General features: G+C 37.7%; 1 protein-coding gene across 7 annotated transcripts in view; it reads right to left on the bottom strand.

Annotated features, from left to right (window-relative positions):
• The window catches only part of DOP1A (DOP1 leucine zipper like protein A), an 87,285-nt gene that overhangs the window by 4,568 nt on the left and 57,318 nt on the right, over window positions 1–25,399 (bottom strand). For 6 of the 7 annotated variants that reach the window (XM_038397691.2, XM_038397699.2, XM_043510569.1 and 3 more), the window contains exons 20-36: window positions 25,265–25,376; window positions 23,116–23,298; window positions 21,279–21,404; window positions 20,630–20,764; window positions 19,766–19,821; window positions 17,970–18,074; window positions 16,891–16,957; window positions 13,204–13,348; window positions 12,833–12,912; window positions 11,049–11,158; window positions 10,185–10,334; window positions 9,698–9,759; window positions 8,746–8,898; window positions 7,296–7,432; window positions 5,435–5,490; window positions 3,353–3,517; window positions 574–703 (exon numbers count right to left, since the gene is read on the bottom strand). In XM_038397691.2, the coding sequence (XP_038253619.1) occupies window positions 574–703; window positions 3,353–3,517; window positions 5,435–5,490; window positions 7,296–7,432; window positions 8,746–8,898; window positions 9,698–9,759; window positions 10,185–10,334; window positions 11,049–11,158; window positions 12,833–12,912; window positions 13,204–13,348; window positions 16,891–16,957; window positions 17,970–18,074; window positions 19,766–19,821; window positions 20,630–20,764; window positions 21,279–21,404; window positions 23,116–23,298; window positions 25,265–25,376 (1,972 nt within the window). The remainder of the gene's footprint in view (window positions 1–573; window positions 704–3,352; window positions 3,518–5,434; window positions 5,491–7,295; window positions 7,433–8,745; window positions 8,899–9,697; window positions 9,760–10,184; window positions 10,335–11,048; window positions 11,159–12,832; window positions 12,913–13,203; window positions 13,349–16,890; window positions 16,958–17,969; window positions 18,075–19,765; window positions 19,822–20,629; window positions 20,765–21,278; window positions 21,405–23,115; window positions 23,299–25,264; window positions 25,377–25,399) is intronic. The other variant, XM_043510570.1, reaches the window with a different exon arrangement.

The following is a 25,399-nucleotide window of genomic DNA, read 5'->3' as shown; positions in this document are numbered from 1 at the left end:
TTCCACTTCTGTTAACACATATTTTACTTTGCCTGAAGACTTAAAACTGGCTTTTATTGGTTTCAGGTGTTAAAACTGCCTTACAAAGCTAGAAACCCAGCCCTTCATGGCTCTGCCTAGTTTTAAGACAAATTACTTTATTTTTTAATAAAGTTTGGTTTCTAGATATTTGTGAGCATTTTCCAGGAGCTGAAACACTTTTCTATTTTAGTAGGTAAATTATCATACAATTGTCTATAAACAGCTATAGCTACTAAAAAGTGGTTGGATTTTATATTAAAATATATTTAGGATTTAGAGGGTACAGTAGTATAATTTTTATTCATTATCTTTTATTAATGACAAAAGATGTAATTGGCTATGTCATAACTAATGAACAAAGTATATTTCAAATACCCAATAATATTTTGTCATTATTTGAGACTCACTTTGATTTGAGACTTTCATTCAAACATAGGCATGCCAGCACACTTGGCAGTGCCCCTTTAATTTTGTATAGAAAAGTGAACAGTGCTGCTAGTTACTGTACATGCAGCTTTACAAAGTAAAACAAAACAGGGAAAAAGTAAATACCTTTGCTCTTTTCCGCAGCAGTTTTGCTAATCGTACCACATATGGTTTAAATTCCCTTTGATGTGTGCCCTGTCTTCGTACCTCCAAACCTGAATCATCTGACACTTCTGGAATAAAAGCCCACCGATACCTGTCAAAAGGAAACAGTCACAGGTTGTTCATATCAAACAGGGGACTTTTAAGCTAGTTAGAACCCCATGTAGTATCATAAAAATGAGGGATCTATAAAACCTTGTCAGATTTCCTTATAAAGAAAGAAAAATTAGGCTCCTTCAGGAGAGGAAGAAAAGGTGGCTTGTATCATAGATGCCATTTTCAAAAAAGAGAAAGAGACTACAGCAATACTGAAAATAAAAGTGTTTCCTTTTCCCTCTTGTGTTTCTTCACTGACAATTGGAGGACCAATTCAGGATAGCAAAAGGAAGAGGAGGAGGAGAAGCAAAATGGTACTCAGGTCACTATTCTGTCCAAAGAAAACCTATAGTGGTTTTGAAATGTGCAACAAAACACCTGAGGTAGTTTTGTTTATTTGCAAATTAGTGCTGTACTTTTCTTGGTTCAGCCACAAGTCTGGAAGCTCTTTTGTAAGGTAAAACCAAGTCGTGAGCCAACAGCCTCTGCCTCTGGTCACACAACACTGTAGAATTGATTAGGTGCATCATGCCCTGTAGTAGGAGTTGAAGAAATTACCTTCCCTCAATAATCAAATACTAGCTACAAGAGGCAGGACAAGACAGACTAATGTCTGATCCAATAAGACTAAAATGTTTCTATGAATGCACAGTAATGAACAAAGAAAATTATCTATTAAAAATCCTTCACTGAAAGCCATTGTCATATGGTTTGGTTACTAACAGAAAGTAGGACAATGTGAACAGTTCAGTTGGAACCCTGAACCTACCCAGAAAATCAGGGTGGATTCAAAATTCTAGTGACACAATCATCATAGGCTTACGAATTTTGGTGGACCTTGACAGATTTGCAATGTGCACAGCCAAATTTCTCCTTCACCCCACATATTCTTCCTACAAACAAGGCAGTTAGAGCTGACTGAATTCTGCAGGGGAATTCTGTTTAAATGCAGTGGCAAGGAGTCAGTTCCTCTGAATCACCCAAAGGCAAGAGTTGGGATATACAGTCAGTCATACATCCTGCTTTATTCTGGGGTTGGATGCCCCATCACTGGGATCTTCAGTGGGTGACAAGTAACAACTCCTCCATCTTTTAGCTTCTGCAGGCAGATTTCAGGTAGGGCTAATATTCACCAGCCCATCTGAATCTTGGAGAGGGCAATTTACACCGATGGACACCATAACGAAGGGCTAGGCCATTAATCTCCAAAAAGCAACCTCCTGTGGGCAGATCATGCAGGATTCGTGTCAAGTTTAGATTGTATGGTCTTCTGAACAGATACTGTCTAAATTAGTCTCTGAGAGGCATGTAAGCATACTTTTGGATGCTTGAAAATTAACAAAAGCAAGATACCCAAGTACCCTTAAAATTACAAATAAAGAAATCATTTTTAAAATGCACTACTTGATCACTACTTATTTTGCTTATCCATAAAGATATGAGTTCAGAGCCCTGTCTCTCTCCTATTAGCACAGTGCATATTTCAGACACTTAAAGCTAAAGGAGGTATGCACCTCCTAGCTCTGATCTAGACATATGAAATGTCAGCAAGTCAGGGGAAAGAGGAAAACCTGCTTGTTTGTTTTTTGTTTAGAGCTGATAAAACAAACCCTTTTAGTTCACTTTTAAAACATATCTGTACTTTTAAAGATACATGTGTATTCTGTTAATGATTTTGGAACTTAGTTTACATTTATTTTAGAAAAACATTTCAGATCCCGTTTTAAAAGGTTAGCATATTGTGTGTGGCTTCTTTTTGGCAAGGACCGAGACGTTCAGATGTTCTGCTAACAATCCATCTTCTCCTTACTCCAAAAACAGATACACTGAACTTTCTGCTAACAATTCTAGTCCAAAAAATAGATTATGTCCTGTAATAAGTTCGTACAATTAGTACTATCACCAGAAGCCATTTTAAATGCTACAAATAAAATTATGAATATTGTAATTCCATTCAGATAAATGTAAGTAGACCAGGGATAAATGAGGTCCTCTATACACCCATTACAATGCATGTGGAAAACAGAACCAGATTGTTAAACCCCAGTTCCATTCCTTGTGTGTTGCCTGAGCAATACAAAGGCAACGTAATCATGCCATAGCTGGCCAGGTGAGAATTACCCCAGCGGAGGGGATTTCTCAACTGGCATACAATTGGCAGAGCTGACTTCTACACCTTCCAGTACAAGGTATGTTGAGAGAATAAAGCAGCCAGAGCAGAGCTCCCGTCCTCTAGCAATTCTCAGCTGATGCACGGGCTGTCAGTGTCTTACATCACAGTTAAAAACAACAGGACAGTCAATCTTCAAATTTTCCTAAAAAAAAAAAAAAAATCACCTTTGGGCCACGATCAAGCATGGCAAATTTCAGCCCAAATGAAATTTCTAAGTCACTGAAATACAAGGAGTTAGGATAGAATAGCCATCTATACCTTAATTACAACATAGCTTTGCTACTGTAATATAGGGAAATATTACACCACAGTATTCTAAGTCTTTATGTAAGGAAAATGTAATCTGTTGTTCTGGGTTAAGACATGAAGGGGGATTAGAAAAGAGAAAGGAAACAAAGGTTTTAAAAATTAGAATTTTACAAGACAGCAGCAAGACTTTCAAAAACAAAAACTATTTTATCTCCGTTTACTTACATCTGAAACTGAGGAAGATTTTCAGATGGCAATGCCAGGGCCAAGTCCAGAAATTTACAAGCAGACAAGTAAAGGTTTAACCATCTCTGGCTGTTGTATGATGTGGAGAAGCCATTGCCTCCTGTGTATGTTGTCTCTAGGCCAGCAACAGATGGGCCCGAAGTTCTAAAATTAAAGTATAATGAGTAGCTGTACAGGATAGTCATAATGACTTTCCACCATTATGGGATGGTTCTCTCTTAAGCATTTTGGTTTACAAAGATGCAGATCTTTAATTTACCATGTGGAATCTAGTTCCTGGCAGGCAACCAACCATCCAGCTTAAGTGGGAGACTGTTAATATGCCATTTATGTGGATTTAACTATATTTGGATAGAGATTTCCAAAGGCATAAAAGGAATGTTGCCTAATATATGCTGGCTAGTATATAAATATATATCATAATAATAATATCTAGTATCTGCACCATATATATCAGTATGCATTAAGCACCAATAACATTAAGCACAAATATTGTGACAGTGATGTAGCCTAAACTGCTCTACACCTTCGTCCTGTTCACTTATGCTAAGTATCCCATAACTCTTTGCATTTTCTGAAGTAAGCATTTGGCATAAACAGATAAGAAACTTGTCAAAATCAAGATACATTCATTCTCTGTCTTAGTACAAGTTAGGGGAGGACCTTCATGGACTAGTACCTGGAATACTAGTATCCAAAACAAAGATGAGGAAGGAACAGTACAAGTTAGGGAACTGGGACAAACCGATGGGTTGGATTTTAGTGATGTGTAAAGAGATGTGTCACTTGTAAAATCATATGAATAATATCAGCTAAAAAGTGTAACTTGGAGAGCACACCTTCTGCCTAAGGTGAATATAACATCACTGGATGGGACTGTTCTTCAGAGACTGGTATCGTACAGAACCTATTTCCTATGCCATATTAATAAAACGGACTGACATTGGTTATTTGGTCTCTTGAGTATATTTCATAATTACCAAAGTGTGGTCAAGCAACTGAGTATACAATTTATTAGCAGGAAGCTAAGAAAACACAAACAGGAGCTGAGCTCGTATCTCCCCTTTGTGCTTTTGAAAAATATGCCTCGAATGCAGGGGTATGGCCACGGCCCACCCAGTTAGCATCCAGACCCACTGACCCCCAGCCCTGGCTCTGCTCTGGCCCCAGCGCTTGCCTTGCTCCCTCCGTCCGCCCGGCGCTCCAGCGAGGGAGCGGGGTCAGGAAATTGCCCAGCTCCGTCTACCTGCCTGAAGCTCCCGCCGGGGAGCAGGGCTGGGACATGGCGGGCGTTGCCCGCCCGCAAGCCCCCGCACCTCGATCCCACTCCCCGGCTGGAGCGCCGGGTGGGCAGAGCAGGACAAGCTCCCATGTCCCACTCCCAGGGTGCGTGCTTGGGCCCCAAAGGGTCCCTGGCTAGCGTGTCCATCGCTCCCCACAAGGCCAGCTGAAGAGGATGGTGAGGAAGCAGCCCTGATCCCTCCTGCCCGCCCCTCCCCTGCTCCCTGTCATTGCCCACACACCCCAAGTTGGGGCCCACCTAAGTATCCTGTCCTGGCTACACCATTGCTCTAAAGCTATGACTATACAAACTGTGGGGGAGGAGAGGCTGGGAATGGACAACAAAACTAGAAACATACGGTTTTCATGTTTTTTAAATATTTCAAAACAAATGTTCATTATATTTCATAATACCCTTATAGACCCCATGTAAAATAATCCAAACTATGCATTATAGAAACATGTAAAGCTTAATCATGCAACTAGAGCCACTGACTGCAATGGGACTATTTGCCGAAGTACAAAATATTCTTGAGAAAGTGGTTACATGATTTAACATAGTTATTTATTAGTAGTTAGTGGTAAGGTTTTTGTTTTTGTTTTAAAACAGAAAGTCCAAATATAATGTTCCTGGTACTGCAGTAAGAGTCAAATATTCTTCATTTGAATTTGAACAATTTTTCTAGGACAAACATATTAATACAGCTGTCCTATTGCACTTCAGAAGACTATAGGGTATCACAAAATTGAACAAATGAGCAGAAATTAATTTAATTTTACCTTGAAATATCTTCATCAGCAGTAAGTTCCTGTTCCATCAGTAAAAACACTTGTACCTGAAGGTAAAATTCTATATTTTAAAAACATTTTATTTGTAATGGACTGTCTCAGGGTAAAGGTCTGCAGCTTGAAAAGGGTTAACAGGTCCTGGCTGGTCACATGGCCGCTCAGAGAAAAGTATAAAAAAAGCAGCAGCTGGGTCAAAGGAAAGCTAAGGAGAAGACTGTGCTTTCTCCCTTCCAGGCTGGTTAAAGCAGGAAAAGCTTCCGGGGAATTACTGCCCAGTTTTTTAGTTGATTTTTGTGAGTGTTTGAAGAATAATACACAAGCCCTGAGAAAAGAGCCTTAACAGGACTGAGACTTGGAGCTTTATTTCCATTCCCTGGCTAATGAAATCACTCATCAGCCTACTAGGCCATATAGGACCAGATTCTCAATGATTGTTCCATCCCTTTTTGCTGCCTGAATAGTACAGAGAGAAAGTAATCTGGCTGCCACTCTCCAGCTGGCAATTCCCACAGTGGAGGGGATTCTCAACTAGTGTAAAGTCAGAACAAGTTCCTATGCCATCCTCCTGCATTTCCAGAAGAGGAGATGTGCCAGGGAAGCAAAGGATATGATGGGAGTGTAGGGAAGCAAGAGTGGAGCCCCAGTACCCTGTGCTAATTCTAAGATGAAATGTGATCTTTCAGGGACCACAGTCAGCTGTATCAAATTAGAGCAACCCCAAGACTGGTCTAATTTATATCAAGACTATGGCAACTTGGTAATCAAGGAGCTGTAACCAGCCCCCTGACAGCCACATCATCTCTTCTGAGCATATCTTGCACAAGGGAGAATTGTGCTACTTAATATTTAGATCGTTGCTATTCTCCAAAGTTATTTGAAACATATTTATTGCAAAATTATATTCTCATAATCTTTAGAACACCTTTTTCTAGCTAATTTATCAGCATTTATTGCATGGAACAAGAAGATACATAACTTCATTATGCTATCTTTCCTCTCCCTGGGTGCAACCAGGGTTCAGATTAGCCTCCAGCAAAATTCAGAATTTAATTTAACACCTCAGTGCTGCTCTAATGTAAGCCAATTGGTAATGGCACTTCGAGGGGCCACTCTGCTAACGAAGAATCAATGGATTACAGGGTGCTCTGGCCATCAACCACTTCTATTCCTGAAACATCCCACACAAGAGGAATCCTCAATTAGCCATTTAAAGGCACTGCTCTGTCTCATTTGTGCTGGTGGAGTAACAAAAAGATGACAGAACAGAGCCAAAGGTCTGGCCGTACAGGTGTCTGGTTACAAAAATATAGCCATAAAGTGCCGTCAGTCACCACTGATTACCAATATAACAAGTCTTTCAGATCCCTCTACTTGATGTCATCAGCATCAGAAGGGGCTAAATGACTGGTAAGACATCCACAAGGAAGAAGCAAGTGAAAGTAGTGAGAAAGCAGGAATGTTGGAGGGAAGCAAGCTTACTTTGGCAGGAAATGAACTGGTATTTAGGAGCAAAGAAGGAATGAACATTGAGGGAGGTGCAAAGTTACTTCAGAATGCAAGTGGGAGCAGGGAAGAAACAGAGACTGGAAATTTTCAAAAAAAAATATATATTTTCTGTATGGCTTAACTGATCGCATAAGCCATACAGACAATTTATTTGATTTGAGGAAACAGATGTTATCAAGACTGTGCAAACAAGTCAGCATTCAGTTTAAATGATGACCATTGTACATTTAAATATACATAACGTAACTATAACTTATTTCCCTGGGGCAACTAAAACAGATGTTCAAGTATGAAGTTACCTATGCACCATCAGTTTTCCAAATCATGAATGCTAAGTACAACTCACCAGTTCAGTGATCATGGTAGGCCAAAGTGAGGTAAGGTGCTGTGGAGACATTCTTAAAAGCAATACTCTGAAAAACAGGAACACTTGAGAGTGAAGGGTTGGCACTTGAGGCAAACGGAGACTTTCTACCAGCCTTTCTGAAACAGAAAGCCAACAAGGATTCCTCAATCTATAATAATTTTAGCTTTTTAGTTTTCCAGTCAGTTTATTCTTGTTAGAGTTAAATATATTTTAATATTAATATAAGTAACTATATTTTATTCCTTTTGTCAATATCCAAAATAAAGTGTGTGAACCAAATATTTATATGGCTGCAAAACAAACAAAACACCCCTATTTGTTCCCTATGTTAACTTTCTGCTACATTACATTGTTTATCTATACGAGAGTTTGATTCATTCCAAAGATAAGAACAACAGATTATAAAGGTGTGACCTCTATTTCTAGCAAAAGATATGTGGTAAGAGCTAGAGTAACTCGTGTTTACCATGTTAAAATATTGTACTATTACTATACTGTATATTACATGGAGAATATTCTGTCCTCAGCCGCTTTTTGTTTAAACCTGATTACTGTGAGTTCTAGCTCATCACCTACATTGCAGTATCCAACGAGTAAAGAGGTAGCCTCTCAACTAGCAAAGGTCCACACTGTCCACACACAGTTCAGACAAGAAAAACAACCAAATGTCATGAACAGGCCAGACCTACAGCTAATTACTAGCTGATTGGAAAGGAGCTTCAAAATACAAATCATGGAACAAGTGGACAAGGAAGATTATGGAGCTACCCAATTGGAGGAAGAATCACAGTGTATCATGATAACCTACAAAGACATCATGCCTAGAAGGAAGCTGTCATAACAATCTGCAACACATCAGAGGAGAAAAAAAGAGCCCTCTCCCCCTTACTTCCTACAAAAGAGTAAACAAGAAGCAATAACAACCTCCTATGTTAATTACTGGACAAAGTAACAGAAGAGCAGAATAAACAGCTATAAGAATTTATAGAACCTGCAATATTTTCATCTAAGCCTACACACACCTACCTAGCTGAATGTACATTGGGTGGGCATGTGAGCCTATGAACCATGTAAGTGAACAGCTTAAAGGATGTCCAGGGATATCGACCAATTGATAAGATGACAGATAAGTAACATGATGCAGTGGGAAGTTAACTGGCAGTCAACAAGCCTATGTGCTCGACTATCATTTGAAATCCTGCTCCCATTGAAAGCAGCTGGAATTTTGTCAACAATTTCAATATAAACAGGATCAGGCCCATAGATTCCATTATGATTTCTATTATGAGTACTGTTAAAAATGAAATTCGGTGATAGTGCATAATGCATACCAGAGCCCAGAAAAGATCTACTTTATGACAAAGTTTTCTTCAGCAACAATCATTTTTATTTAAAAAAGAAATTCTGGTAAATAATAATTTCTACTGACCTTGTATATCTGGAAGATATTTCTGGTACTGGTCCACTTCACTACTAAAAATGGCAAAAGCCAGCCTCTTCAGGAGCATAGCTCGCTGTTCCAACTCTACATCCCGATTAGCAAACAGATTGAGTGAACTGCTCTGAGCCACGGCCACTCGTGCTAAGAGAGAAAAGGTACTATCTTGAGGCACACTTTAATAGTAAAAGAAAGACAACATTTATTTTATCACATGAATACAACCAGAAGTATAAAGACAGTTTTCAAGTCAACTGTGTAATTTGTACATATAAGTAAGGTGCTATTTAACCAAAATAAGCATATTTAAGAAACATATATTGAAAGAAAACTGGCAAATATACACATTGCCTTCATGTTAAATATAATTTGGGCCAAATTCTGCTTTGTTATATTGGGGCACACCTACTTGTAGCGGTATAACTGAAAGGAGAATCTGGCTCTGTATCTTTAAATAAATTGTTAATCAGAAATGGTCATTCTGCAGGACTCTATAATCATCTTTTTCCTCAAGTTAGAACATGGTTAATGACATTTTGAGACTGGACATAGTACTGGCTTGATAAACTTTTTCACATAAAGGGTAAAATTCACTGCTGGCACAAGGAGGGACACCTCCATTTATTTCAAAGAAATTGTGCCCTGGTATGGTAGACAGGAATTCAGTGTCCTTTTCTCCAAAATGCCAGTAGTTTAAGAAGAAATATAAATTAAAACACTGCTTTATTCAAACATTTCTTACAAATATCATTTTACTGGAATTTTCAAGTGGAATTTAAAATCCTGAACAAAAAGTTTTCAAGAAATACTTATTTTGGATTTTTTAAATGTCTTTCCTGAATAATTATGTAATGAATTGTACATAAGTTAACATGGAGTAATTTGAAACATAAAATAACATATAAACAGTAAGTATTATTATTATACATGAGTTAGTACTCACTCATCAAATCTCTAAACGTAGTTTTGTCATGTGTCATCAAATTATCCATAATTGCTCTCCAACTAAAAGGAAAGAGGATGATTATGTATAATTAAAAAAGCAAGACATTTGTATTTTTATTCAAAAAAATTTTCTGTTCTTTTAACCAAATTTAAAAATACATACAGGACCAAATTTTCTACAGCAAATTTCAAATTTTCCTTAGAAACTGGCTGCGCATGCAATTTTAGTACTCTCTTATTCATGTATATGATAGGTTTACAAATACAAAATCATTTGCACTCAATTTGTGCACACAAATAAGGTTTGAATATGTGAATTTCATAATCTATGCACAAACAATAAAGTCATAATCTGTATGCACCCACATACACAGAAGTTTTTTTGGCAATATCTGGCTCACATTGCACCGTGTTTTTAATGTGTAACTCAATACATTATATGCTAAACATTTACAATAACAGATACAAACATGAAAAATTCTTACTGGTTAACGCAAGAAGCATCCATTTGGAAGAAGCTGGAATCCATGAAAAGATCAAAAGCTTCCTTTTTCCATGCTCTCCTTGTATACTGATACCCACTAAGACTGCTCAGTAACTGAACACAGGCTCGATAACTGGGTGCATTGTGAGCACTGGAAAGAAAACGCAACTCAGCATGAAATCTTTTAAATCACTGCTTTAAAAAAGTTAAGAATATATATCCAGAAAACAATGGTTTTAAAACATCATATTAAAATCACTTTTCATATGTGCCGCAAGAGAGGTTGTTATCCTCTTTGTGGATCAGCCACTAAAAGGGATCTGACTAACACTTTAGCAAATAGCTGTACAACTAATTCAGAAGGCAGCAGAATATTGGAGATCAGGAATCCTGCATTCTTATCCCTAGCTCTGACATGAGAGTGTGATTAGAGATAGGAAATCCAAAGCATATATATCTGGCACATTAGATCTGAAACAAAATGTGGCTGAACAGGTAAGACTTGGCTCTGCCATGTTAGAAACTTGGATTCTATTCCAGACTCTATCTGAAGTGACCTTTTGCCACCTCTCTGTTAACTTATTTATAAAGTATCGGGGCTAATACTTGATTGCCTCTGAGAGTTAGTGCATGAAGCCTTGATCAGTAAGAAAGGCTGTGAAATCTGAATTCTTGCTTCCAGCTCAATATATTTCATCCAGGCTCCAGGGAATTTGATGGGAAGTCAGACAGTCTGTCACATTCACGCTCTTATCTGCCTGTCTTTGTAGTGCCATGGAATAGGCAGCCTGATTCAGTTGAAATGCAGAACATCCAACAAACTCCAGTAGACCTGAGGTCTGAATTACATAAATTGTAATGATACCTGTGATTGCGGAGGTAGGGCACAACATAGTGCATAATATTTACAAGCAAAGGAATAACTCTCTCTTTTTCATCGCTGTAGAAAACCATATCCAACAGATGAGCCAAAACCTATGAGACATAAGAAGCAAGAAATTGACGAATTTAAGGTGGCTGTTGGGGAGGAGTGTTTGGCCTGGCTTTTTTAAACTTACTTCTTATAACCCCCAAAAGAGCATTATATTTATACTGTTACTTTTCTGCATGATGTTCTTCAATACAATATTTCCCAAACCTTAAATATATTGAATCTTTTAAAATTAGAAAATAAAATACATTATAAAATCTTTCCCTTTTAAAAAATGTAGGTTCTCTTTTATAAAGTGAATTTAGTGCTTAAGATACAATTAAATCCATCCACAGGTGATTATGCTGTAAACTTTTCTAAACTTTCTTCCCAATGAAGGGCCATTTCTTGGGTAAATCTCCATGCCCATTTAACCTGTGACACTTCTGCTATGACGGATAAGGGGAGTGGCAACTATGCAAGTATTATTAATTTATTCAAATTTAATACAAAAGCTATCAAATCTGAGGTATTGTACAAAATTTAAAAAACGAAGTATAAAGATCCACTATATATTTAAAAATAAAAATACATGAACTCTCAGCTAAGACACACTATAGCAGAGGTAGGCAACCTATGGCAAGCGTGGCAAACGCAGCACGCAAGCTGATTTTCAGTGGCACTCACACTGCCCGGGTCCTGGCCACCGGTCCGGGGGGCTTTGCATTTTAATTTAATTTTAAATGAAGCTTCTTAAACATTTTAAAAACCTTATTTACTTTACATACAACAATAGTTCAGTTATATATTAAAGACTTATAGAAAGAGACCTTCTAAAAATGTTAAAATGTATTACTGGCACGTGAAACCTTCAATTGGAGTGAATAAATGAGACTCGGCACACCACTTCTGAAAGGTTGCCAACCCCTGCACGATAGCATAGCCCACAAAATATAAGCATTAGCTCACAATTACCAGCACATAAATTCATCCATATTATGCCTATATAACATAAACCCTGTCACAAAAATCCTTACCAAACACCCCAAATTCCTCACTCAATTTCTTCCAGCAAACCCTGGTACAAGTCACTGCACATGTATAACATGTCAGGATTACAAAGATTAATACCCTGGCACATGGCAGGAACCTGTGTCCATTGACTTCAATGGCTACTGTCAAATTTTCCTTTTTTCCCCACAAAATGCAAATAAAATATACTATCAATCACCACAAACTAATACAGCAAATTAACAAAATCGTACAAATAACTATGTCTAGGACAGAAGTCAGGGCAGATGACAGGAACCCCTTGACAGATATGAGGATTATTTTGCCTATTAGACATCTGTCGGTAGTCACTGTTCTGAACCTCAATGACTCTCTGATCACATGGTCACTTTTTGTTCTCAGCCCAATGAGAGTGATTGGGGCCTATGGACAGCACCACCACACAAATGATAATGGTACAACATTGAGAACATTGCCAGTTCTTAGCAAATAACCAACAAAATGACAAATTAATGTATACATTTGCTGTCCATTATCACTCTTAGGCCTCTTTATGCATTTCTTTTCCCCATTGTGCATATACATTTCAATTATTTTTCCCATAGATATTTAACTAGTATTCTTCTGAATTGAATCTCATGTGCATGTTTCTGTGCGTGTTTCTAATCTCTCTATGTCCCTCTGTATTATAAGAAACCAGCATGTAGTATAATTGAAGAAACATTTACCTCAGAAAGTAATGTTAATGCATGGACGCTATAAACTGAAGGAGTTATATTTGAGGTTTCCAGAGCTGGATACAACATATCTAAAAGAAAAAGTGACAACAAGAGACAATTGATTTTGGAAACTATGTACCTTATATCAATATCTACAAAAATAAATATTTAAAAATAAATATATTCCAAGACATAGAAAATTGACTGTTTTTTGTTTCACCATGTACATTAGGTTTAATATAGCTCAGTACTCCGCACAACAGCACTGAAACTGATTTAGCAAACGTCTAATATTATAAAATCTGTCATTTTTCAGTAACGTGAAGGGAATCAATAAATTAATTCAATGTTTTATTTTGAATAATGGGAAAATAAGCCACCTTCAACATCCGATTCCAAGTTGTTTCCATCAACCATTATCTTGGGGGAAGGTTTGACCTCTAGATTTCGTCTTAGCCAAGTAGTCTGTTCCAAGGAAGAACCAGCAATTGCACCAATGGCATCCACTATTTTGTGAGTTACATCCTATTGGAAAGCAAGAAACAAATGTGTAAAGAACCTCATGTAAAAGAGTAAATTGGCTATCTTGAGATATGTTGTCTACACTGATACTCATTAGCTCAGTGTCAGGGGAAGAGGAATTATAGAATGGGATATCATAGAGTTCTGTTCTGGATTCACTTCTGTTCAACATCAGCAATGATAAATACTCCTTGGAGGATGAGGTGAACAGATCTTAGCCAATTGATTCATCAAATTGGTAGAAGGTATGAAGTTGAAAGGTTAGAGGATAGAAGTGAAATGCAAAATAATTCTGATAAATTACAGAAGTGGTCTGAAATCAGGAAAATGAAACAATTATATGCTTAGTGGCTTTATCTATGAGTAAGAAGGGGAAGGCTGTATGGATCTGATTGCAGCAATAGTTTTCACATCTTCATTTAAAAAAACCCCACAGAAATAAGGTTTATTCAATAGCCATCCCTATGACTGGGAAAATTTAAGTGTGCTGTGTCCATTCACAGAATCTCTTCTGGATGTTAAACTCTTTTTTTTCCCCCTTTTAATATGAAGCACTTTTGTATTTCTGTTGAAATATCAAGCTCTCAATGGATAATTTGAAAGATTATTTCATAATCCTGGATTACTTTTTTCAAAAATATCACCTATCACAAATAGGTCAAAGAACATGTGACCTCTGCTGGACTATCTACTGTTTACTGTCACAAAGAGTTTACATTCAAAATTAAAGCAATGGGAGGTGCAACATTTTTGAAATGATCGCAGGTGAAGTAAAGGTATGTCGTATATGGTATACAAATGTGCTTAAGAAGCTTGTGTAACAGACTTCTCCCCCCACAGCATGCCTTTTCACCTAACATGAAAGAATAACTTACTCTATCACAGACATGAATTAACTCATGATCCTGAAAGTTGTTCAGGAAAGTGATTTCAGATGGTAAACAGCATGACTGTTGCAGTACAATACGTCTTTGCAGCTAACGTCTTAGGCACTCTGATCAGGAGTTAAGCAGGTTTGGAATGATAGGAGAAACACAAAAAAACACACAGAAACACAAAAAAAGGTTTCAGAGTAGCAGCCATGTTAGTCTGTATCCGCAAAAAGAAAAGGAGGACCTGTGGCACCTCAGAGACTAACAAATTTATTTGAGCATAAGCTTTCGTGAGCTACAGCTCACTTCATTAGATGCATTCAGTGGAAAATACAGTGAGGAGATTTATATACACAGAAAACATGAAACAATGGGTGTTACCATACACACTGTAAGGAGAGTGATCAGGTCAGGTGAGCTGATGGTCAGCAGGAGAGCAGGGGGTGAGAGGGGGAGGGAATAAACATGGGGAAATAGTTTTACTTTGTGTAATGACGCATCCACTCCCAGTTTTTATTCAAGCCTAAATTAATTGTATCCAGTTCGCAAATTAATTCCAATTCAGCAGTCTCTCGTTGAAGTCTGTCTTTGAAGTTTTTTTGTTGAAGAATTGCCACTTTTAGGTCCAAAGAGATTGAAGTGTTCTCCGACTGGTTTTTGAATGTTATAATTCTTGACGTCTGATTTGTGTCCATTTATTCTTTTACGTAGAGACTGTTCAGTTTGACCAATGTACATGGCAGAGGGGCATTGCTGGCACATGATGGCATATATCACATTGGTAGATGCGCAGATGAACGAGCCTCTGATAGTGTGGCTGATATGATTAGGCCCTATGATGGTGTCCCCCTGAATAGATATGTGGACACAGTTGGCAACGGGCTTTGTTGCAAGGATAGGTTCCTGGGTTAGTGGTTCTGTTGTGTGGTGTGTGGTTGCTGGTGAGTATTTGCTTCAGGTTGGGGGGCTGTCTGTAAGCAAGGACTGGCCTGTCTCCCAAGATTTATGAGAGCGATGGGTCGTCCTTCAGGATAGGTTGTAGATCCTTGATGATGCATTGGAGAGGTTTTATTTGGAGGGCTGAAGGTGATGGCTAGTGGCGTCCTGTTTCTTTCTTGTTGGGTCTGTACTAGGTAACTTCTGGGTACTCTTCTGGCTTTGTCAATCTGTTTCTTCACTTCAGCAGGTGGATATTGTAGTTGTAAGAATGCTTGATAGAGATCTTGTAGGTGTTTGTCTCTGTCTGAGGGGTTGACAGAGCCAGAAGACCCCAACGAGAGACTCCTGAATTGGAATTAATTTGCAAACTGGATACAATTAACTTAGGTTTCAGAGTAGCAGCTATGTTAGTCTGTATCCGTAAAAAGAAAAGGAGTACTTGTGGCACCTTAGAGACTAACAAATTTATTAGAGCATACCCTTTCGTGAGTTACAGCTCACTTCATATAAGCTTTCGTGAGTTACAGTTCACTTCATCGGATGCATCCGAAAAAGTGAGCTGTAGCTCACGAAAGCTTATGCTCTAATAAATTTGTTAGTCTCTAAGGTGCCACAAGTACTCCTTTTCTTTTTAATTAACTTAGGCTTGAATAAAGACTGTGAGTGGATGGGTCATTACACAAAATAAAACTATTTCCCCATTTTTATCCCCCAACCCCATTCCTCAGACGTTCTTGTCAACTGCTGGAAATGGCCCACCTTGATTATCAGGACAAAAGGTTCCCCCCCCCCCCTTTGCTGGTAATAGCTCACCTTACCTGATCATTCTCCTTACAGTGTGTATGGTAACATCCATTGTTTCATGTTCTCTGTGTATATAAATCTCCCCACTGTATTTTCCACTGAATGCACCCGATGAAGTGAGCTGTAGCTCACGAAAGCTTATGCTCAAATAAATTTGTTAGTCTCTAAGGTGCCACACGTACTCCTTTTCTTTTTACAAAAAAAGTAGTCAAGTGTTCAAGCTCACAAGAGAATTCACTTAAGGTATATTTTGATTCAGCAAGCACATGCATATCTGACTGCATGTTTTGCCCATAGACTAGATGAATGATGATTTGTGGCAGTACCATAGAGAAGTGTCTGGGGGTTCTAGGAGAGCATCATAAACTGAACATGAGTCCAAACTGCAATGCCTCTACATAAAATGCTAATCCAAGTTGTATTAACAGGAGTACCTCAAGTACAAGCAGCAAGGTAATTAATCTCTGCTTAGTGCTATATAGCTTCAGTTGGAGTACTGCATTCCGTGTTGGGTTCCAACATTTTTTAAAAAAAGAAATGAAGCTTAGAAAGCTGAGAGGGCAGCAACAGAAGTGATAAATGTTGAGAAAATAAGAACTGTGACATAAAATTAAGAAAACTAGGCAAGGCTCAGTCCACAGAAAGATGACTGATGGGAGAAATGTTAATAATGAGGACAGAATAAATAGCAACGGGTTTAAGTTACAGCAAGAAAATTTTAAGTTAAATACAGTATTAAGAAAAATATAACAACTATAAGCAACAGAAAAAACTACAAAAGGAAATAAAAAAGCCATTATAACAAGATCAGTTGCTTAAAAATATTATTTTTAAATGTACAGGGAAGATCAGATATGCTGTACTCTCAGCAGTTAAGCATTTACTGAAGAATATTTTAACATTAACTTTATACAAAAACATATTTTTTACCTGAAGATCTCTTTGATCTTTCTTATTCTCCAGACTCGGGTTTTTCATAATAAACTCATTTAGAACACTAAAAAGAAAATATATTAAATGAATACTGATGATAATCTTAAAATAAAATATTGCATTATGTTAGAACAGGCAAAAATTCCATGACAAATTCACATGCACAGTACACATTAGTTGAAACTTCAGCTACTTCCCTTAGTTTGCTAAAATTCCAAAACTCATTTCCAAATGTCTGAAATTTATTTTGATCGTTACAGACAATTTGTATAATAAATAGTTTTCAAGTAGATGTAACATTGGAATCCATCCACAATATCTTCATGGAGAGGTTTTTGGACAAAATTAATTTGTGACTATTTGGTTTAACACTTTACTACAATATTACTACAATTTACAGAGATTGTTGTTCAATGCTTAACACAAATGACCTTATTCAGCATTTTATTTCTGAAGTTCAGCAAACTGTTTCTGGGCTGGTAATTAATCCTATTTCACATGATAGGAAAATATACAAAATAAATAGTCATAAGAGTGACTTATTGAGTAAATTTAGATGTTTAAAACTACTGTTTAGAGAGTTCTGGAAGCTGAGGGGATTAATAATGAGATATGGAGTTTGACATATGTAGGTCTCTTATTTAAATTTGACCACAGGTGAAAGTGACAAAAAGTCATTTTCATCAAATGGCTCTCTGATGGCCTATGGAAAAAATGTGTTGGGAGACCTCACAAACTAGCATCACAAATATTCATAATTACCACACCGTTGGCAGTGTGACTGAGGGAAGCTGAGAACTGGATGAAGATGGAGATAGTACACTCATACCAGAAGTGCTTCTTCCAGAAAAAGGTCGGAACAATACAAGAATCAACATTTGTATGTGATCAACATTCTTTCAAGTAAGATACTGCATTCAAGATAAATCTTTGCCAAGAAGGTCTCTAGGAAATAGGAATTTTTCTCCATTCAAAACTCCAAGTAATTAAATCAAGATTTTAAACACTCGCCCTTTATATAATTTTACATTTATGGTATCACAATTTTGTTCGAAATTGTAAGTATAACTGCTCACCCAAGTATGAGAAACTGCCCTGGTGCTGGAAGACTGAGTTGTACAGAGTCCTTCAGAAGAAGCAATAGTGTTGCCCAGCTGTCTACTAAGCTGGACACTGGAATCCTGTAAGATGATGACAGTGTTAAAGTGATAAAATCATGTCAAGTGTCAAATTTTCTATTCTCCCATCTCTCCTGTCTGACAACACCAATTTTAGTGCCAACCAAAAGCACTGTTCACATGGAGGAGATCAAAAATTTAGGTCCTGTCTCACCCACTTGGTTCACAGATCAATAGAAATGGGGAGGTAATGTGCCAGACTCTGAAGATAGGGGGAAGAACGTTGTATTCAAAAGATACCCTCTCTGGCCAATGACTGAAGTGGTGCTGATGAATCTGGAGTCCAGTCTTCCTCAGCTGCAGAGAGGTTTGCTGTGGGCCTTTCCAGTTAGGGGAGAGAATGAAAAATAAAGGGGGAATTGAGGAACCCAGAAGATTCCCTTTTCATCTATAATATAAAATAACACAAACCAGCTAGACCCACAAATGAATTAAGGTGCATAACTGCCACTTTAGGCACCTAACTCCAAAATTTGGATTCTTAAAACCTCCACTCAGCTGCCCCCTTACCTTGTAGGTGTCTAAATTCCATCTATGTTTCTGCTGGTGGACATGCACAAAGCAACCTCACTCCTGATACCCAGATCATGTCTAAACCCCAGTGAGATCCACAAACTAGGCCTATCTCACCTGAGGGGCCCAATCTGGCAGGTGTTATCAAAGCATCGCTACCATATCAGGAACCATTCTAGTAGTGTATTTATGCCCAATAACCAAGTGGTTAGAGCACTCACCCAGGATCAAATCCCCATTCTGCCTGAACTCGGGTCTCCTATCTACATGGGGAGTGCCCTAACCATAAGGTATTCTTGGGCAGGTCTCTCAGTCTCTCTGTTGAAACTGTTCCACTTTGTATAAATAATTAAATATTCATTAGAATAGGGACTGGAACATGGGTCTTTCAGGTAAGTGCCTGACCACTATGCTATAGAATAATCTTACGCTCTCTCTAGTCCAATGAATATTTATTTACACAAAGTGGAACAGTTCCAGACAGATTGAGAGAATACCCTATAGCCCAGTGATTAGGGCACTCACTGGAGAGGTGGGAGACCTAGGTTCAAGTTCTTACTCCACAACAGGCAGAGAGGGAATCTGAGCCCCGATGTCCTAGGTGAGTGTTCTAACACTAAGCTATTGAATTTTAGGGGGACATCTCCACTTCTTCCTCCCCCTCCATTTTCTGCAAGAAAGGACTGACCTGGCTGAAGTGCCTAACTCTTGGAGAGGGTTCATGGCTATAAATCCCTAGCGAGGTGCCTCCCATTATGTGCCTAATTCCCTTTGAGGAGCAGGGCTTAGGCTCCACCTCTGTCTTCAGTATTTTCTAATGGCTAGCTTAGGCAGCTCTCCATTTAGCTTGCTGGCTTTGTGCATCCCATTCTTAGGTGCCTAATTCTCCCCAAGCATTGTCTAGGGAGCCTGGGCACCTAACTCAGGACTGTGGATTCTACTTGTTGTCAGTGTGCCTAGAAGTTAGGCATTGCAATGCTCAGTCTAAGTGGATATAGCTCATAGATTACAAATGAAGAAAACTGTTTTCTTCTCATGTAACCTTTCAGTCTGTTGTAATAAATCAGAGGGAGGCAACTTTCTGTTAAGGATATAAAATGTCCAGATTCTCTTTCATAGTTATCTACTGACTGATGATACAGAAAGAAAACAATAAAAGATCTACAGCCTCATTGTCTTACCTTTGAATATAAGCATAGAAAAATTGCAGCATGCAGACTTCCAATGACAAATGCTTCTAGAAAGACAAGAAATCAGTGTCACCAGGAAGAAATTGACTTTTGTCTTTTTGTTTACCTCAGCAAAAACCGTGGGTGTTGAACCAATTACCAGGTTTCAAAAGGTAACAAAACAGTGGATAGCTTGAGGTCAAATTAAATTCCAGTGCACTCAGAGGGTTGTCTGAGTGTTACACTTGGGCAGCAAAAATCTTAGCCGTGTAAAACCTAATGTTACTCTGAAGCACTCTCCTCTATCCCCTCCACCCTAGCTGAATCACAGAACGCCACTGACAGGCTGAGGGGCCAGAGATCACATCTAGACCTCCCTCAACTGGACAGATGATACGAGGCCTTTCAAAAGCAATAACAAAGGAGAAAAGAATGGGAATTCCGGGGCATCCCAGCCTTAAAAATATCTTAGCCCCCATGAAAAAAAAAAAGAGTCAAATATGATTAATCCTCCTATCTAGTAGGTATCCAAAAGAGTGAATTTTAAATCAGTATATGATACTGTACAGGTGGCACAGATACTTTGTTAACCTGAACTTGCTTATTTTTGAAATATGAAACACGATTGATTATATAATTCAAATGCTGTCAATCTAGCATCTTTCACTAAATATATTTTAAAATGAAGAAAAATGGTTTTCTACACACAATAGGATTAAGAAGAAATTACCAGAAACAGATTTTGGTAGAGGAGAGCTGTTACCAACCTATAGCACATGGGTAGCATGTTTCTTCAGGACAATTTGAGTACTTGTACAATTTATCACTTCTAAAATAGCATCAAATGAACTAGCAACAACTCTGTGATTTTCCTACCTTGTCCTTGGCTATGGCTGGAGGCTGCTTTAAAACTTCTTTTACTGTTTGTATAACAGTCTCTGTTCTCATAACACTGATAGAGCGAACTAGCTCTACCAGTAGAAGCTGTTCTTCACTGGCTGTAGGAATAACCTGGAAAAGACCAACATATGCCATATGTAATGCTTACTATTACAGTTAATAGTGTTGTCCAGTGTAGAAGGAGTTGATGAGAATAGTTTTCCAAAGTAAAGGACAATGCATGAGAAGCTAAGAATATTTTAAAAAAAAAAAAACTTGTAGGAACGAGACGTAGGTGAAATTTTTTGGACAAATAGTTTACCAAATATTCATTGACCGTCACTTTCCTTTGAAGTCTGTATTTTAAATATTAGTCACTTACAATAATGGGTTTTAAAAAAATCCTATTATAAAAAAAATTAACAATTTTATTCAATTCTAAAATAAATGTGTGGTTATTTGACCATGCAGACACATGCATAAACATAAATGCACTTATGAAAAGGATTTGCGTAATGTTTCATTTGACCCCAAAAATCTTAGCCTGAATTTTTTTAAAGTAGGTTCTAAAGACAGATAGTGGAAATCCAGTAAATCAGATTACCATTTATTCAAGTAGCCAAGTCAACTAGCGACATTCACATACCTTTGTTCTAGAAGTGTTTTTGTTTTGTTTCCTCTCATTCCATACAAATGCAACAGCAGCCATAAAGTGAACACCGTGATTCATTGATATTGGGCCCAACAATTCAAGAATCTGCTGCCTCAAATTCTGAAACACAGAAAGAGAATGTGCACACATTGAAACAAGCATCCAAACTTTATACTATAACTGACTGTCAGACCACACTGGAAAATTTCTGAGAACGATCCCTCTCCTATTCTGTAATATTTGGGCAGCACTTCTCTACTTGCAAATACCAGAGGCAAGCGTAGACTTCTATATGGAGTTCCAGAGCTTAGCAATGCCCCTTCTGCACTCATTCAGGTAACTGCTTCCAAAGATGTACTGAAGCATTAAAAAGATCATACAAAGTTCTTTACAGTAACTCCTTATCCAACCATATTAACTCTATGCTTGGCTTTGAAGTGGCCATTGTCATAGCACCCAAAGGATTTATATTGAATGGGATGAAGTACAGAAAAGGTCATCCTAGATATTGTCCTGAATTAGTTTGGTTCTAATCAAGATAAATCTTAACAGCTCTTCTGACATCCAGCATATGACAAGTGCTCTTGAGCGTTGAAGCTTCAGGCAAAATAAAAAGAGAACAATCTGTGATGTATGGAAGTATTAAACTTAGGTAATTAATTATTCTGGAGTATAAAGGATGATCTTGTCTTCGTGAAATATGCAGTATGGGTCACCCCTTCTGTAAGGAGACTGATTTCAGAGAGTCTTTTTGCCAACATGAATATGACCAGGAAGCAGGTGTTTATAGAAAGACAATACAGAGAATTAAATGCCATTAGTTTCAATGGATAGGTTATAAAAACCTGTAGCATGGTATCCCTTTTTTTATACATACATCAAAAAATAATACTGTGTATATTAAGGTGAACAGGTATGTAGCACATAAAGTAACATGACGACTATGTGGAAATCACACTAAAATCCATGTATCATATCAGATAACCTGAATTTGTTTACAAAAACACAAAATTCCTTCAATAGAGGAAGAGTTTGAACTGACTCCAATAAATGGGCAAAGCAGGACATCAAGCATATTACTGGAATACTTTGAAAAACTCCTCAAATACCATATTGTTCAATTCCTCCAGTCCGCAACCTACTCTTTCCAGTCGCCAGCCTGTGATATGATATGTTCTCTCTCCATACAATGATGCCACTAACAGGAGCTGGATGGAGCATGGAACCTCATGAGCGTGTCAGATCAAGTGTTTATTGAAATATATTGTGAGATTTTTGTAAAGATTTTAAACAAATATTCTATAACCTTAGAGATATAAAATGGTATTTTAAATGGTTTACAATGTGAAAACTTCCCCTTCTCTCTGCTTCAGCTATTTTTCATGGGTGATGTTATGTCATCAGTACAGTACTAACTAGAGAATAATATTTTTCTCAGAACGTATACATTTTACAAAGTAAATTGTAAACTAATTATAAACTGGCTGCCCATCCCCTCTTAGCCTGGGGACAACTCAGGTATTGCAAAAGTTGAAAGACTTTTCTAAGAAATACTAATGGAATACAGGTTTCAGAGTAGCAGCTGTGTTAGACTGTATTCGCAAAAAGAAAAGGAGTACTTGTGGCACCTTAGAGACTAACTAATTTATTAGACCATAAGCTTTCGTGAGCTACAAAGTGAGCTGTAGCTCACGAAAGCTTATGCTCTAATAAATGTGTTAGTCTCTAAGGTGCCACAAGTACTCCTTTTCTTTTAATGGAATACAGTTAGATTTGGTTTGACAAAAGTAACCATGCACAATTCAAACCATGTTACTCCTGATGTTCTGACCTTTGTTGATCCAAGATTAATAGTGGTAACAGATGCAGCTGCTGCAGCAGTTGTTTTCTCTGAAGAATCTGCCTGGTGCAGTATGCTCCACAGCAAAGTCACGGACGACATGATCATATGAAGGATAGACAGGATTCCACTGCGTGCTTCAAACAAGCGTTTCTGGTCTACGTTAACCAAAAGCTAGACGTATTATAAAAAACAACAACCCAGCATTAAATATCTACATACTAGCATTAGCAAAATGATATAAATTAAGAAACAACAACGTACATCTAAACATTTTATACTATGATTTTAGGATGAACATCTACATAGGCTTTTGTAAGATGTTTACCCTGTTTGTTCTGAATAACAGTAAGAAAATGAAAAATCAGATTTTTTTTAATGTCTTTTCAATTCCTCTGGCATGATGTGTCTATTAATATACATTTTTTAAGGAGCAATAGGAAGCATATTCCTTTTGTAGTGTACGCTTGAACATTCTCAAATAATAAAGTAGCACCTTTAATATCTATTGTACGATGCATTGATTTATTGAAATATATAAATAAAAAAGTGTGAGTTTTCAGAATGTAGAGAGATTTACCCTACAGTTTTATATTCTGATTACAATGCATGTAGAGATTTTAGTTTGGTCAAAACTAACCAGTGTATTTTCCATACTCAATGGCCTCTGTTTACTGCTTTATTCCCAAGCATCATATAAGAAATTCAGTGTTACAGTAGGCAAATATGACATTGGCATATTGAGTGGAGCTATACGGCTGGAAGATGTTAAAGCACAGTTTCCTCACCTATCCCCATAGACATCTGCTGATGTAGCTAGTGCTAACACAAAATCTTGACACCCAGTGGTATTTCTGACTGTATGGATTTATCGGAAGTGTTGCGGAATGTGCTTAATCCAGGACCACAGGGTTTGTAGTGACACCTTCCAGCTGATCCTGCAAGCAGATCCTGCCCAGCATGATCCTTCACAAGGCATACCAAGCAAAGGTTGTACTTATCCATGGGGTACATAGATAACTTGGTAGGGGATATATTAAAAATGCTATTGATTAGACTGGGGCATATTCTGAAGGTTTTTCATTATCATCTCTATTTCTACAGTGATCATATTTAAATCTTTGTAAATGCCTTTGCAAGTGATTAACATTACTTCAGAATTAGTGCTATAATGAATACCATAACAACATTATCTACTTGCAAAAAGAGGTAATAAGTAGTTTGATGGCGACTACTGAAAAGAGTTGGGGAAAGGGATAGAAAATATATATTTAAATAAAGCTAAACAATCAACAAGAAAAAGTGGTCCATTAGGTTCAGGGCCAAATGCCCAGTATATAGACTATGCACCCAGTTGCAGCTACAAAATATTGTCAGAGCCAAAAGACAAGCTGCTAATATACAAAGCTTCAAGCTAGCAGGAAGAGACACTAGAATGGACATTCAGACAGAAAGTTTTGTTTCTAAAGAGGGTAAATCCAGGTAGCAGAGTTAACTAGGTAGGTGAACACAGAACCCAACCATATTCAGGAACAACAAAGTGTGGCACCAATGGTAAAGTTCCACAGTTGAGTTTGGCTGCTGGAGCTAATTCTGAGGTGGAGGAATTCCCACCCTTGTTCTTGTGTAGGAGCATGGACTCCAAGAATAAGGCTTTGTGACAACTGAATCTTTGGAGAATGCATGGAATGATTGGAAAATTTTATGGTCTGTATACAATATGTTATCAATGAATAATGCTTTCTCTTATAAGAATTCTCTAAATCCTAATTTTTACCCAAAAATAATTCATTATGATTTAAATATATTGAATATATATTGGGGAGAGGGATATCTCCGTGGTTTGAGCATTGGCCTGCTAAACCCAGGGTTGTGAGTTCAATCCTTGAGGGGGCCATTTAGGGATCTGGGGCAAAAAAAATTGGGGATTGGTCCTGCTTTGAGCAGGAGGTTGGACTAGATGATCTCCTGAGGTCCTTCCCACTCTGATATTTTATGATTCTATGAATATTTTCCCCACAAGCACCTCAATCTTAAATTCAGAGCAAATGCAACATTACAAGCATTCCGAATGTAGACCATACACTCTAATTTAACAAATGTGACATAAGAAGCCTCTCAGATGCTTGACTAAGTTTACCTGATGATACTGTGTAGATGGATCAAGTAGACAGTAATGAATTATTGTTGTGATGCCTTCTAACAGGGTAAGAATCATATCTGGTGGAGTAATTGATGCCATCCAAAGCGGCCTAAAATGCAACATTGAGTTTGT

This window comes from Dermochelys coriacea, chromosome 3 (assembly GCF_009764565.3).
Source record: "Dermochelys coriacea isolate rDerCor1 chromosome 3, rDerCor1.pri.v4, whole genome shotgun sequence".
NCBI classification, from domain to species: domain Eukaryota; kingdom Metazoa; phylum Chordata; order Testudines; family Dermochelyidae; genus Dermochelys; species Dermochelys coriacea.
The sequence above is the reverse complement of the archived record's forward strand: the minus strand, read 5'-3'. Positions and strand labels throughout refer to the sequence as shown.